General features: G+C 46.2%; 1 protein-coding gene across 1 annotated transcript in view; it reads left to right on the top strand.

The window, feature by feature from the left end:
* STK16 (serine/threonine kinase 16) overlaps positions 1-13,161 on the top strand; it is a 43,059-nt gene extending 29,898 nt beyond the window's left edge. Inside the window, exons 5-7 of the mRNA XM_030208754.1 lie at positions 1,509-1,604; positions 11,291-11,412; positions 11,677-13,161. Coding sequence (XP_030064614.1) covers positions 1,509-1,604; positions 11,291-11,412; positions 11,677-11,815 — 357 coding nt within the window. The 3' untranslated portion in view covers positions 11,816-13,161. The remainder of the gene's footprint in view (positions 1-1,508; positions 1,605-11,290; positions 11,413-11,676) is intronic.
* Positions 13,162-16,531: the final 3,370 nt, after the last annotated feature.

Genomic DNA, 16,531 nt, shown 5'->3' with positions numbered 1-16,531 from the left:
GTGGCACATGTCTGAAGAGTGAGAGTATGCCTGTGTGTTTCTGTCTCTCTAGTGGGCAGAGTCTCGCATAGTTTGTGGTGTTCCTTGGTCGGTTGTCACCCAGGCCAGATTACCGCTGTGCACAGCCCCCCACCCCGCCCCCTGGTGCAGCACGACACCCCCTGGGTGCAGCGTGTGGTTTACACACACACACACACACCCCCGGTGCATTGTTCTTACCCCCTGGGGTGCTGGGAGCAGCCGCGTGTGGCTGTTTGCTCCCTCTGCCCCGGAACAGGAAGTAACATTAGGGAGCAGGGAACCGGCGGAGCTGACAGCCACGTGGCTGCCCCCTGCACCCTTCCTGCAGCGTGCACCCAGAGCGGACTACCCCCACCACCCTGCCCTCGGTATGCCGCTTCATAGTTTCCCTTTGAAAATTTAGTCTGGAGGGGAGAAGTCTACTGGTACAAATGTCCTAATACTGTCTCCACTTTCCGTAGGCTTTCAGAAGCGCCAAAGCTAAATATCATATGTAAAACTTTGTAATTGTATATCTCAACCATATCATCCATAAATCTCACCTTTTGGGCCAGTTTACCCTTGGCATCACAATGACTTAGCTTGCTTATTACAGAATATAAAATGCTACTAGACTGGGTTAGACCAAAGGTCCATCAAGTCCAGTATCCTATTTTAAAAAAATGGCCAATCCAATTCCCAAGTACCTGGCTGCGTCCCAAAAAGTAGCAGAATTCCATGTTACTTACTCCCAGGCATAAACAGATGTTGTTCCCAAGTTTACCTTAACAGTTTATGGACTTTGCCAAAACTTTCTTAAACCCAGCTGTGCTAACTACTGTTGTCACATCCAGAGCTTAATTATGCATAGATTGACGAAATATTTTCTGCAGTTTTCCATATTCTCCTTCGCTGCTTTGTGCTTGTCACCAAATTTTCTCTGGTTTTGGGATGCTGTGTTTTCTGTCTAGTCATTGCATCATTTAGATTATAGGCTTCTTGTTGTTTGCCTGCTTTCGCCTCATTAAGGATCATTGTGTAACCTATTATTGCCTAAATAAGTAACAGAGAACAATAGGGTATCAAAGAAATGACATGGCCTCTCATGGAGGAAGCTGTTAAAAGAAAGTCTGGGCTAGACAGGATCCTTAATTTCAAGGACATGAAGGGAGGTCCAGAGGTGAACTGAGGCTAGTAGCCTGCGAAAGGAAGTAAATTGGGCAGATTGAAGAGGATGCAGAGAACATTCAGTCTAGCAGGAGACTGACAGCTGCAGTACAGACGTTTCCTTATGAGCTTCATACTAACTCCGCTTGCTTGGAGCTCTGACTTCTGTGATTCTTCAGGGTTAGCGCATGTAACCTTGTGTGTTGGGGGAGCTGCTTTCTTGACTCTGTCCGTATGACTAGGGCTCATCACTGGAGGTTCTGGTTATCACTTGGGGGTCTTTGCTGTTGTGATGTGCAGGGCCCAGTGCCTTAGCTCACCAGCTTCTTTTCTTTTCCCAGGATTGGGCGGCCCAACGTTGCACCATATCTTACCGTGCTCCAGAACTCTTCACCGTGGAAAGCCAGTGTGTGATTGATGAAAGGACAGACATCTGGGTAAGAAGCAAAATCACCCTTTTGCTGAATTAACATATTAACACACCCGCATGCTGTCTAATGCATGCCCAGAACCACATGTGGATGAATACATGCACATTACTGTACTGTCTCATACCCATAAGTACATAAGTATTGCCATACTGGGAAAGACCAAAGGTCCATCAAGCCCAGCATCCTGTTTCAAACAGTGGCCAATCCAGGTCACAAGTACGTGGCAAGATCCCCAAAAAGTACAAAACATTCTATACTGCTTATCCCAGAAATAGTGGATTTTCCCCAAGTCCAATTTAATAATGGTCTATGGACTTTTCCTTTAGGAAGCCGTCCACACCTTTTATAAACTCCGCTAAGCTAACCGCCTTTACCACATTCTCTGGCAATGAATTCCAGAGTTTAATTACATGTTGAGTGAAGAAACGTTTTCTCCGATTCGTTTCAAATGTACTACTGATTAGCTTCATCGCATGCCCCCTAGTCCTAGTATTTTTGGAAAGCATAATACCCAGTGTATTTGCAGGAAGCATTACTCACCTCTGTTCTATTTGTGCCTCCCTCCTCCCCCTCCCTTTTTTTCTTTGCTACTGGCAAAGTCCACTCCTCTGCATCCTTCAATACTACTACTACTACTTAACATTTCTAAAGCGCTACCAGGGTTACGCAGCGCTGTACAATTTAACACAGAGGACAGTCCCTGCTCGAAGGAGCTTACAATCTAAAGGACAAAAAAGTGCAGTCAATCAAATTGGGGCAGTCTAGATTTCCTGAATAGATGAATAATGGTTAGGTGCCAAAAGCGACATTGAAGAGGTGGGCTTTGAGCAAGGATTTGAAGATGGGCTCTGTACCTCTTATCAGCTTACTTTTATTTGAAATCTCTGACCTTATGGTCAGAATACTAAGAGAGGTACCCACCAGATAGGGCTTAACAAGGATCTGGGGGCTTCTTTTACAAAACTGCAGCAAATGAGAGGAAGCCCATAGGAACTGAATGGGCTTCCTCTCATTTGGAGAAAGATTAAAAATGAATTCTTTGCTTCGGTCTTCACCAGTCTATTACATTTCTTTGAAGGGGTGAACAAACATGTGGATAAAGGTGAGCCGGTTGATATTGTGTATCTGGATTTTCAGAAGGCGTTTGACAAAGTACCTCATGAAAGACTCCAGAGGAAATTAGAGAGTCATGGGATAGGAGGTAGTGTTCTATTGTGGATTAAAAACTGGTTAAAAGATAGAAAACAGAGAGTAGGGTTAAATGGTCAGTATTCTTAGTGGAGACGGGTAGTTAGTGGGGTTCCCCAGGGGTCTGTGCTGGTACCGCTGCTTTTTAACATATTGTAAATGACCTAGAGATGGGAGTAACTAGTGAGGTAATTAAATTTGGCATTGACACAAAGAGGCATATTTTCAAAGCACTTAGACTTACAAAGTTGCATAGTAACCTATGGAACTTTGGAGCTCATTTTCAAAGCACAGAGTTATTCAAAATTGTTACATCACAAGAGGAACTTCCAAGATTGGGCATCCAAATGGCAGATGACATTTAATGTGAGCAAGCGCAAAGTGATGCTTTTCCAGAGTAAGAAACCAAACTATAGCTACATGATACAAAGTACCACATGAGGAGTCACTGCTCAGGAAAAAGATTTAGGTGTCGTTCAATGGGGATATTCTGAAAACCCCGACTGGCTGGATGTGCCCCAAGGACTGGGTTGAAAACCCTTGATATAGTTTATAGCAGTGGTTCCCAAAACCCTTGTCCTGGAGGTACGCCAGCCAGTGAGGTTTTCAGATGATCCACTGTGAATATTCGATACCTCTCATGAATCTTCATTGTGGATGTCCTGAAAACCTGACTGGCTGGGGTGGCCTCCAGGACCAGGTTTGGGAACCGCTGTTTTATAATATACTAGTAAAAAAGGCCCGTTTCTGACACAAATGAAACGGGCGCTAGCAAGGTTTTCCTCGGAGTGTGTATGTTTGGGAGAGTGTATGTGAGAGTGACTGTTTGAGAGTCAGAGTGAAAGTGTGAGTGTGTGTGTGTGAGAGAGAGAGTGAGTCTGGGTGTGAGTGTGTTTGCGAGAGAGTGTGTGTGTGAGAATGAGAGTGTGTGCAAGTGAGACACAGTGTGAGACAGAGTGTGTGTGTGTGGGCGAGAGATAGAGTGTGTGTGAGACACAGATTCTCTGTGAGAGTGAGTGTATGAGACCAAGCGAGTGTGTGAGTGACTGTGTGGCACATAGAGAGTGAATGTGATACAGTGTGAGACAGAGTGTGTGAGAGTGAGAGTGAGAAAGACATTGTATATGAGAGAGAGAGAGTGTGAGCCCTGCCCTCCCAATCCATGCCCATCTGTCCCCTGCCCCCTCCATTAATCCTTTTCCAGCAGTTCCCCTCTCTCCCTGAGCCCTGCCCTCCCAATCCATGCCCATCCATGCTCCTCTGTCACCTGCCCCCTCCATTCATCCCTATCCAGCAATTCCCCTCTCTCCCTGAGCCCTGCCTTGCAATCCATATCCATCCATGCCCATCTGTCCCCTCCATTCATCCTTATCCAGCAATTCCCCTCTCCCTGAGTCCTGCCCTTCCAATCCATGCCCATCCATGCTCCTCTGTCACCTGGCCCCTCCATTCATCCCTTTCCAGCAATTCCCCTCTCTCCCTGAGGCCTGCCCTGCAATCCATATCCATCCATGCCCATCTGTCCCCTCCATTCATCCCTATCCAGCAATTCCCCTCTCTCCCTGAGTCCTGCCCTCCCAATCCATGCCCATCCATGCTCCTCTGTCCCCTGCCACCTCCATTCATCCCTTTCCAGCAATTCCCCTCTCTCCCTGAGCCCTGCCCTCCCAATCCATGCCCATCCATGCTCCTCTGTCCCCTGCCGCCTCCATTCATCCTTTTCCAGCAAGTCCCCTCTCTCCCTTCCATGACCCCCCCCTCGCATCCATGCTCCTCTCTCTCCCATGTCCCAGCCTGGGCCGCCCTCTTTCCCCCCCCCCCCCCCCTTCGCATCCATGCTGTCGTTTCTCCCCTGCCCTCCCGCTCCCATTGTTCTTCTTTACTGGCCACCCTCTTCTCTCCCCCCAACATCCCTTTTTGTTTTTTTTCTTCTTTTTAAATTTACCTCCGTGGCGCTTCCGGCAGCGAAGCGTCAGGGAAGGAGGCGACGCTCCCGACGTCTAGCTTTCCCTTCGCTGTGTTCCGCCTTCTTTTGACGTCATCCTTGACGTCAGAAGAAGGCGGAACACAGCGAAGGGAAGGCTAGACGTCGGGAGCACCACCTCCTTCCCTGACGCTTCGCTGCCGGATTTGTTTGGTTTTTTTTTTTCCGCCCTCGACGTCATGACGTTTGACGCGAGGGCGGGGCAGAGACGGCTGGCTGGCTTAAAGGCTTCACACCACGAATCCACGAACCCTTCAGCCTGGGAGTGACGTCAGATGGCTTCATGGCTTCAGAACGTTGTCCTCAGAACGTTGAGGGTGCGTTTTATTATATTAGATTATGAGGTCTTACTCTGGAATATTTTCTGAGCACTTTTACGATCCTTATTTCCAAAAAGGTAGATAGGGGGCGGAATTGCTTTATACTTAAAATCTCTTCAGTCACAGACTTAAGCAAGTTGACTTCATTCAGGTTTTAGGCTACCAAACTCTGGAATGGTCTTTCTTTGAAAAGTAGACAAGTCTCTTCATATCTAGACTTTCCTTGTATGCTAAAAATATTCTATTTTGCTACAATACTACTCTAAGCAATACACTCTGTTTACAATCCTGGAGCATATACAGCAGAAGTCCATAAATCTAGATGCCGAGAATCCAGACTGCACATTCTGCCGCCCTCCTACACATGGTCCAGCATCTCTCCCTCCATTTCCGGCCCTGCTCGCGCTCTCTCTCACCTGATCTGAAGTCTTTGGTGCTATAGCCTTACTCACAGGCTGTCTCTAGCATGTACCGTGCCTTTCACTCTGACTCATCCTGCCCTTCTGACAACAGGAACTTACATCAGAAGGGGTGGGATGGGTCAGAGGGGAAAGGCCAGTTCATGCAGTAAGGCCACTGCTGGTGCTGCAATACCAAAGACTTCAGAACAGGTGCGAGTGAGACAGAGCCATAGGCAGGACAAGGTGTGGGGAGAAAGATGCCTGACCATGCAGGAGGGAGGGGGGTAAGGGAAGGATGGGGAGGGGTCTTGGGTCCCTCCTTTTGAAACATTCATATATGCTGACGATGTTACCATATACATAACCTTCAAGTAGAACATTAAAATCATCTTACAAAAGGCAAAACTTGGCTTAAGTTTGATGGAAACCTGGGCCTCAGAATCAAAAGTAAAGCTAAATAAAGAAAAAAACTAAATTCATGGTCATTACCAACCTATTTGACCAAAAGAACTACAACAGTTTCACAACTGACAGCACTTCATTCCCCACTGACAATAATCTGAAAATTCTAGGTATAATTCTAGACAAATATTCAACACTCAAGTTTCCTCAGTAATCACAAAATCTTTCTGGTCTTTTTGGAAACTAAAAAGGATCAGACCCTATTTCTCATCAGAAACATTCAGACTATTGGTACAATCGTTAACATTATCCCAATTCGATTATTGTAATGCCATATATGCTGGCTGTAAGGAGTACCTGATGGAAAAAAAACAGCTCAAAACACTGCAGCCAGGTTCATATACAAAATCTCTTGTTTTGAAAGTGCCTCCCCTTTATTAATCAAATTACACTGGCTTCCCATCAAAGCAAGAATTACCTTCAAATTATGTACTTTTATCTTTCAAATACTAAATGACACAGCTCCAGACTATATGGTACCATTAATAAACTTACCTCAAAGAAACCATCTCAGACTACACCTCCCAAATTGCAAAAAAGTGATCTACAAAACTGTCCACTCTGCAGACTTCACTTACCTAGAACTCCTTCCAAATCAAAATAAGAAATATACAGGAATATACTAGAATCCTCAAATCGTTCCTATTCAAACAAACCCTCTCAAAGAACAACCATATCTCAAACAATTATTACCTAAATTGTTTATTACCCTATTTACCATTAACCTCTTTATTTCATGTACAATTTCTCATTCATAATAAGGTAATCAATAGAAATAAAAAAAAAGAAAATAAGATACCTTTTTATTGGACATAACTTAATACATTTCTTGATTAGCTTTCGAAGGTTGCCCTTCTTCCTCAGATTGGAAATAAGCAAATTTTGGCTACCACACCTACTCATTCAAAATAGATTTTCTAAATGTTAAACATCCATAGTTATCCCAGTATGTTTTTATGATACTGTATTGTAAAATTGGATTCTTGCTACAAATTTCTTTCTTTTGCATTATTCTTGTTATGTATCCTCTACTGTTTATTGTAAGCCACAGTGAACTCAAACTTGTTTGGGATAATGTGGGGTATAAATGTCACAAATAATAATAACAAATAACTGGAGACACTGGAAGGGTAAGAGACACGCTGCATGGGGAAGAGAGATACAGGGAGACACTGCATGGCGAAGAGGCATTTGAAGGGGAAGAGAGATTCTGAATGAGGAGAAGAGACCATCACGTCTGTGGCCGTGACCACCCTCAGACTTACCTTGTTCCTGGGGGTCAGCTTCTGTCTGTCCTTTCTGAGCTAGCTCTGGCTCTCTGTGCTGGCTGCATCCAGCAGCATGACTCTAATTGCTTCACTACACTACACCTGGGTGTGGGAAGCCTCTCTGTGTTTCACTGTGCTTTCTGCCTGCTCTGTGGTTTGTGCCTGAACAGCCTCCGTAGTTACTTAGAGATTGCTGCAGCTGTGTCTCTGGTGTTGAAGGGCTTTATTAATCACTTAGAGACTGCAGCCTTTGCCTTTGCATCGTATAAGGTCCCTGGTATGCTAGAGTGCTCTGTGCACTGCTACATTGTCCAGTTCTGTGTGATTTCCTAGTGTTTGACTAGTTAGCTTGGGCACAGCCTTGCTTGGTAGCCTGTGTACAGCTTACTAGTTCTTCTGTGTTTGCTCTGTGTGAGTTCCTAGAGTTTGCCTAGTTAGCTTGGGCACTGCTCTGCTTGTTAGCTTGTGTACAGCTTCTAGGTCTCCTGAGTTTAGCCTCTGGTTTTCCCCGGTGGGGTTTCTTTGGTTTCTGGAGCTTCAGCCCTAGTCTTATCCTTTGCCAGTTCTCCTTGTTACTGGAGCTCCAGCCCTAGTCTTGCTATTGGTTCTGACCCTTGCCTGTACCTATCTACTGCTCTGCTAGCCGCCTGCCCAGAGACTCCTGCTTTGAACCTGACCATGCCTGTCTCTGCCTATTGCCTGTACTCAGATCTTCTCTGCCAGCCACCTGTCTCGGACTATTGCCTGAACCCAGACATTCCCTGCCTGCCTGTCTCACGTTAGCCTAGGTACCTGGGAGCACGGCTGGATCCTGACTCCGGTTGTTCCTGTTGCTGGTTCCAGTTCTGGTTTTCCTGTAAGCCCTACCGGCTGCTCGAACCTGAGGGCTCAACCCTCGGGGAAAGGCAGCTAAGCGTAGGTGAAGCCTACTCCAGTGTGTTCCGGTCCGGTGCGTTCCAGTCCCGAGTGTTCCAGTGCAGGACTCCAGTCCGGGGTTCCAGTCCAGCCTTGTCTCTTCTCTGCTCCGAAGGTGATCTTGCCTGCCACTGCCGCTCCTCGGCCGTGGTCCAAGGACTCACGTACCCAGGGTTCCCGGGGAAGAAGCCTGACAGAATGCCAAGGTCCTCGAGAACACGACAGAGACATAGGGAGACTGTGAAGAAATAGTGTGTTTTAACCCCTTACGTTCCCGCCCGTAACCTCCGCTCACAGGACAAATCCCTCCTCTCAGTACCCTTCTCCACCACCGCCAACTCCAGGCTCCGCTCATTCTGCCTCGCCTCACCCTATGCTTGGAATCAACTTCCTGAGCCCTTACGCCAAGCCCCCTCCCTACCCATCTTCAAATCCTTGCTCAAAGCCCACCTCTTCAATGTTGCTTTCGGCACCTAACCTTTATACCTTTCAGGAAATGTAGACTGCCCCTATTTGACTGACTGTACATTTGTCCTTTAGATTGTAAGCTCCTTTGAGCAGGGACTGTCCTTCTATGTTAAATTGTACAGCGCTGCGTAACCCTAGTAGCGCTTTAGAAATGTCAAGTAGTAGTAGTAGTAAATGTATTGGATATTTCCTGTTTTAATTATGGTTCAAGTGTACTTCTCCTTTTTGGCCAGCAGATGGTGCATGTTTGTGCTTAAAGCTGTTACAGAGAACTGAGTGTTTTTTTTCTTTAGTTTGACACAAACAGGAAGCAAGAAGCAGTACATATTTGAAATCTTGTTGACTGGGCTCTGATTGGCCCAGGAGCTCATCTCATTTGGACTTTAGTGGTTTTGAGTTTAGTCTTAGCCAGGAAAAAAGAGAGAAAGATCTCTTTGCTGAGGCTCGGCGAATTATATGCCCTGATCTTCCCAGGTACTGTTTAGCCAGTATGCAAATGTTTAGTTAGTTTTCTAATTTTTCCATTTCTCAGTTACTTATTACTGTTTATTTGCACATTTTTTTTATCCACTGTTCCAAGAATAAAAACAATTGTTTGTTCGTTGTGCCTGTCTGGACTGATAAAGAATCGTGCTGGTTTGTGTGTTGGGTCTGTGAGTTCTTTCTGGGAACTGTGGGAGCACTAGGAATGAGGCCCCAGTAAACTAGAAATCACTGGGGATAATTTGAGCACGTGAGACTCACCCAGAGGCGGTTGTGACCCAGTCAGTGAGAGGAGGGTGCTAGTGTAGAGCACAAGCGGCAGGTGCAGGCGGACCTCAGCAGTGCTGGGGATAGACCCTCTAAGTGCCCACGAGGTAACCCCAGGCAGGTGGCTAGGTGTTTCTTGACAGACCCGCTGGAAGGTAAGAGACGCTGCATGGGCAGGAGAGATGCAGGGAGATGTTAAAAGGGTAAGATGCTGCATGAGAAGAGACGCTGCATTACTTCACCTATGTAATGTGTGTCTGTATTTTAAAACTGCTCACCCTTCCTGGAAGCAGGTGTGTGCACTGATGCTTCACTGAGTTATTGTGAGTATTAGGATCTATTATTATTTTGCTTTGACTTCTGCAGCTCTTTGCTGTTTCATAGAAGTGAAAGAGTTGGAGTAGGAAGCTTTGTTCCAGATTGCCTCTTTTATCCTATTTCCTCTTAGCTGCCGCAGAGATATTCAGAGCACTGACCAGTGGTTGTTAAGGCTGCTGTGTTTACACAGGGCCCCTTTTCTCTGAGGTAATGGTGGCCCTGTATGTCTGGTACAGACACTTTGCTTTGGAGGCTTAAGTAAAGTACAGCAAAGATATTTGCTACTTAAATATTTTTATTTTTTTTATTTGTACCCCGCGCTTTTCCCACTCATGGCAGGCTCAATGCGGCTTAGGTACTTACTTGTACCTGGGGCAATGGAGGGTTAAGTGACTTGCCCAGAGTCACAAGGAGCTGCCTGTGCCTGCAGTGGGAATCAAACTCAGTTCCCCAGGACCAAAGTCCACTGCACTAACCACTAGGCTCCTCCCATATACTCCATATACTAGCCATATAGTCTATATACTAACCACTAGGCCACCCCTCCACAAATATGAAAAGATTTGAACCTGGATGGAGGTTCAAAGGCAACATCAACAAGTAGTATGGTGGAATCTAAATATGCTCGAAAGAGGTAACGTAGCAGTAGAGCCTGGATGTTTAAAATATGGAAACTCTGAGGATAAACTGAAAATGGATGTGCCAGTGGTCTATATCTGCCTCATCTATTATATTACTGTGCATATCTATGTGACTAAAATGGAGATAGTATTACTTTGACTCTAGAACATAAGAGTAGCCATACTGGGTTAGACCAATGGTCCATCTAGAACAGTATCCCTCATTATCTCTCTACCCTCATTTCCCCTTACGTTCCCGCCCGTAACCTCCGCTCACAGGACAAATCCCTCCTCTCAGTACCCTTCTCCACCACCGCCAACTCCAGGCTCCGCTCATTCTGCCTCGCCTCACCCTATGCTTGGAATCAACTTCCTGAGCCCTTACGCCAAGCCCCTCCCTACCCATCTTCAAATCCTTGCTCAAAGCCCACCTCTTCAATGTTGCTTTCGGCACCTAACCTTTATACCTTTCAGGAAATGTAGACTGCCCCTATTTGACTGACTGTACATTTGTCCTTTAGATTGTAAGCTCCTTTGAGCAGGGACTGTCCTTCTATGTTAAATTGTACAGCGCTGCGTAACCCTAGTAGCGCTTTAGAAATGTCAAGTAGTAGTAGTATCCAGCTTCCAGCAGTGGCCAATCCAGGTCACAAGTACCTGGCTGAAACCCAAATAGTAGCAACATTCCATGCTACCAATCCCAGGGCAAGCAGTGGCTTCCCCCATGTCCATCTCAGTAACAGACTGTGGACTTTTCCTCCAGGAACTTGTCCAAACCTTTTTTTTAAACCCAGATATGCTACCGCTGTTACTGTAGCTAGCTGCGTGTGCTACAGTCTGTTTATTCCCTGTAGCTGTAGACTGAAAAAGGACGGTCCATATCTGCGTTATATAACTGTGTAAATCTGTTTGCATAAAATGTGACTAATATCGCTGTGTTTCAGTCTTTAGGTTGCCTGTGACACAGTCTGTTAATATATTCCCTGTATGTGTTTCAGGCTTTGGGCTGCATACTGTTTTGTATGATGTTTGGTGAGGGTCCTTACGATATGACCTTCCAGAAGGGTGACAGCGTGGCTTTGGCAGTTCAAAACAACATTCCCATTCCCAAAACCCCCAGGTAGGAGGAGTTGTAAGAATCACAAGTGCATGGGCTGAATAAACGGGCGGCAAGATTTGCTTATTTTATGCTTACATTTGTTCATTTTACTACTGTTCCACTGTTATCAACAATGTAAGTTGTTTATATCCATCTGTACCTGTAGTACACTAATTGGGATTTACTAGCTTTCTTTATGAAGAATTTCAATCTATACATACGGGGGGAGGAAGGAGAGAGATGGTAGAAAGAGATGTGATTATGGGCATTTCTGTCTCTCTTCAGGTACTCTGAAAGCCTTATTGTGCTGCTTAATTCCCTCATGGTGGTGAATCCTCAAGAGCGACCTCATATCCCTTGGGTCTTACACCAGCTGAAGGAGCTCCAGACAGTTGCAAGTGGACAGGCTACTACCAGGATATGACATCACCTGCTGCTCTTTAAAATGGTGTGACATCAGAGGCAGCCCTGTGTGCTGGACTTTGAACAGGAAATGATGTCACTCCTTGGTCATAGAACTAGTAAGCATTCTGCTCCAAGCCTGCAGGAGGCGCTATAATAGAAGTTCAAGTCTGTATTTTAGATGACGTTGGACTCCTGGAAACAGAAGGCACTATATATGTTTTAAAGCATGTGATTTTATTTTCTAATTGTTTTTCATTGTAGGATATATTTTAGATATTTATACTCTTGAGGTTGATATTTAAAAGAATAAGGTTAGCTGAGATCTGTGTTCGGTACCACGGTCTGTATAGTACTGAGCAGGTCAGGGGTAGAGCCCAGAGTTATCCAGCTAGTGCTGATTTTCAACACTGTTATCTGGAAACTTAGGATATTAAATAGATTTAGGGCAGCCTATCTGCTTAGTACTGATGCTTTGTCGCTCTGTCTGGATATTCAGGTGCAGCCGTCACTGTCTGGATTCTGCCACTGACTATCTGGAATTTTTTTTTTTTTTTTTTTTTACCTGTGGCAGCCAACGTTAAAATAAATAAAATAAAAATACGCTGACTGCATTAGGCTCAGTATTGTGGAGTTTGGTGCTACTGATTTCTAAAGCACTATAATCCAGAATACTGTACAGATCTGCTTATAAGATAATGCCCCCCCCCCCCCCCCTCGTGGAGTTTAAGGTTTCATCAAGATCCAGAGAAAGGACCAAGATACACAGTACTGTTAGAATGGGAAGCCGCAGCCCTTAAAATAGCCCAGGTCTCCTTACGTCCTGGTTTTTCATGGATGAATTATCATCTCACCTTTTGAACTGGCTTTTACCAGCTGCCTTCCTCTGCCTGTGTGATTTCAGTCCCAGTTTGAGTCTCCTGCCTACCCACCCGCTGCCAACAGTCAGCATACTGATCCTTCATCCAGTGTGGGATTATACGTGCCCCATTCTCTATGGTACTACAGTGAGTGTGAAATCCTAATCCAAGGGCCATAGTATACACAAAATTAACCCATTTGAAGACACATCTCCGGAAGGCCCTTTCTCCATTGCTGTGACTGAGTAGGGGTGCCACCACCGTGGGGGCGTCACCAGCCCTCTCACTCCTGGTCGATGCTCCTCGTCTCTAAATGCAGGGCACTCTGTGTCTGCGTTTTCATGCCTTCCCCTCAGGCTCTTTCCATTCTGCAGATTATTTTACAGACCAGCTCTGCTTCTCCTTTTTGTGACAGGGTTTGGAGCAGTTGCAGGCTTACATTTAAGACATTAAATTGTGAAGCTGTGTTTTCTCTCAGCGCTGGGCTGTCTTCCATCTGAATTATTAAACCTGCTCTTTTTCGTATGGCTGGAGTCATTTATTGCGTCTGCTGAGGCCACAGTACAGGGATGACAGTGAGCTGAGCACAACATGCATTATTTCGTTCCCGTCTTTGAAGGCATTTGAGCAGAAAGGTCAAGAGCTCCAGGGCTGGTGGTTCCTTTCTTCCTGTATTGTATATCTGTTTTATTCATTAGCACGTATTTACTGCCTTTCTTAAGAAAGATTCTAGACATAGGTGATGGGACTGTTACATAGTAACATAGTAGATGATGACAGAAAAAGACCTGCACAGTCCATCCAGTCTGCCCAACAAGATAACGCATATGTGCTACTTTTTGTGTATACCCTACTTTGATTTGTACCTGTGCTCTTCAGGGCACAGACCGTGTAAGTCTGCCCAGCACTATCCCCGCCTCCCAACCACCAGCCCCACCTCCCAACCACCGGCTCTGGCACAGACCGTATAAGTCTGCCCAGCACTATCCCCACCTCCCAACCACCAGCCCTGCCTCCCGCCACCGGCTCTGGCACAGACCGTATAAGTCTGCCCAGCACTATCCCCGCCTCCCAACCACCGACTCTGGGACAGACCGTATAAGTCTGCCCAGCATTATCCCTGCCTCCCAACCACCAGCCCCGCCTCCCAACCACTGGCTCTGGCACAGACCTTATAACTCTGGCCAGCACTATCCCCGCCTCCCAACCACCAGCCCCGCCTCCCGCCACCGGCTCTGGCACAGACCGTATAAGTCTGCCCAGCACTATCCCCGCCTCCCACCACCGGCTCTGGCACAGCAGTCAAAATATTCAAATACTAATACAAGGTATGACCTCATATGCCATATAGAACAGCAGAGGCGGGACATACAGATAGATAAGGAAAAGTTGCAGGTGAAGGTAGAATAGGTGCAGGGAAATACTGACAGCATTCCTGGTTTGAAAGCTGATGGCAGTGAGGATCATCCCAGCTGTTCCACTGCTGTTTAAATTACCCTTAAAATAGAACAGCCCGGCACATACAACCCACACTGATCAGCCTCTGCAGTCTGACTTTAACTGCTGAAGCTGTGCAGTTAGCTCTAAACAGCACTGGAAAGGAAACCAGTTTCTCTTTCTTGCTGTTTGGAGAGTAGCATATTTCCACTCGTTACCTGCTTTATAATCTTGCTGCAATCAGCATAGCCTGAAACTGGTGCTCTGACTCAAGAGCAGGGAACAGAGCCAAAAGACGCCTGTTGATTAGCAGAAGCCAGGGCTGAAAGTTGTGAAGCCTGTTTCTGAAGCCAGGGCCAGCTCAACATGTGATGTTGAACAGAACAGGGCTGAGCCTGAAGGGAGGGATGGAGCTCCTGTAGCAGAGCAGATTCCGGCAGCTCCTTGTCCCAGGCTGCTTTGATCTACCTGCCGCAGTTGGTCTCCACCTGTTGCCTCTTCAGCCAACAAAGTGGAAAAGGAGATTCTAAGCTGAGGTTTCTTTCACAGTTGGGGTTTTTTTGGTGTGGGGGGGGGGGGGGGGGAATGTTAAAAGTCACAGAGGGAACCAAAAAAGCATGTAGTTTGGGGGGGGATTGGAGAACGACTTCCCTATGAGGGAAGGCTAAAGAGGTTAGGGTTCTTCAGCTTACAGCAGAGACACCTGAGAGGGAGATATGATGGAGGTCTATAAAATAAAGAGGAATGGAACAGGTAGCTGTCATTTTGGAATGACTTAACAAGCAATTCACAAGGATTAGGGGGCATGCAATGAAGTTACTAAGGTATAAACTTATTAGAAATTAGAGAAAATGTTACGTCACTCAACGTGTAATTAAGCTCTGGAATTGCCAAAGAATGTGGTAAAAACTGGTTTGAACGTGTTCCTGGAAGAATATCCATCCATAAATTGTGTTAGGATGAACCTGGGGAAAATCCACTGCTTATTCCTATGATAAGCAGAATGAAATCTACTTTACTCTTTTGAGATCCTGCCAGGTACTTGTGACCTGGATTGGCCACTGTTGGAAACAGGATTTGATCAGTCCCAGTCCAACAATGTGTATGTACTGTTCATAAAAATAATGAGGAGGAGGCCAGACATACCTCGGTGGTGGAAAACCTGGTGGAGATTCTGCTGAAGGTAAGAATACCAGAGGTAGATTGTGTTATGTGATACAGAGGCGTATTTTCAAAGCACTTAGACTTACAAAGATCTGTAGGTTATCAGCCTTATTTTCAAAAGTGATGGGCGCCCGGATTTCGACCCAAATCGGGAGATAGGCGCCCATCTCGCAAAGGCGCCCAAATCGGTATAATCGAAAGCCAATTTTGGGCGTCTTCAACTGCACTCCGTCGCGGGAAAGAACAAAGTTGACGGGGGCGTGTCGGAGGCGGGACCGGGGCGTGTTTATCGGCCGAGCGCCTTCGGCCAATAATTGAAAAAAGAAAGGTGTTTTTAGCGCGAATTTGGGTCATTTTTGGACCCTTTTTTTTTCACGAACAAGTCCCAAAAAAGTGCCCTAAATGACCAGATGACCACCATCGGGGATGACCTCCCCTGACTCCCCTAGTGGTCACTAACCCCCTCCCACCAAAAAAAAAGAACTTTAAGAACTTTTTTTGCCAGCCTGTATGCCAAATGCCATACCCACCTCCATGACAGCAGTATGCAGGTCCCTGGAGCAGTTGTTAGTGGATGTAGTGGACTTCACCCAGGTGGACCCAGGCCCATCCCCCCCTACCTGTTACACTTGTGCTGGTAAATGGGAGCCCCCCTTCAGCCATAAGGGCTATGGTAATGGTGTAGAGTTGTGGGCAGCGGGTTTTGGGGGGGGGGGGGGGATTTGAGGGGCTCAGCACCCAAAGGAAGGGAGCTATGGACTTGGGAAGTATTTTACTTTTTTTTTTTAATTGTTACAAGTGCCCCCTAGGGTGCCCGGTTGGTGTCCTGGCATGTGAGGGGGACCAGTGCACTACGAATCCTGGCCCCTCCCACGACCAAATGCCTTGGATTTGTTCATTTTTGAGCAGGGCGCCTTCAGTTTCCATTATCGCTGAAAAATGAAACCGCCCAGCTCGAATCCGCACAAGTCCGATGCATTTGCCGGGCACCAACCGTATTATCGAAAAAAAAAAGATGGGCGGCCATTTTTTTTTCGAAAATATGGTCTGTCCCGCCCCTTCACGTACCCATTCTCGGACATAGACGCCCATGGAGATTATGCCCCTCCACGTAACTTTGTAAGTCTGAGTGCTTTGAAAATGAGCCACAAAGTCACCAAATGCCTTCAATTCAATTTAGTGAGAAATAAATGTAAATGAACCTATCCACAAAGTGAAATCAAGTCTTTAGTGGCCAGACTGGATGGGCCATATTGGTCTATCTGCTGTCATTTGTC

The sequence above is a fragment of the Microcaecilia unicolor genome, chromosome 7 (assembly GCF_901765095.1).
Source record: "Microcaecilia unicolor chromosome 7, aMicUni1.1, whole genome shotgun sequence".
Classification (NCBI taxonomy): domain Eukaryota; kingdom Metazoa; phylum Chordata; class Amphibia; order Gymnophiona; family Siphonopidae; genus Microcaecilia; species Microcaecilia unicolor.
Note: the sequence above shows the minus strand (reverse complement) of the source record. Positions and strands in the feature narration are given on the sequence as shown.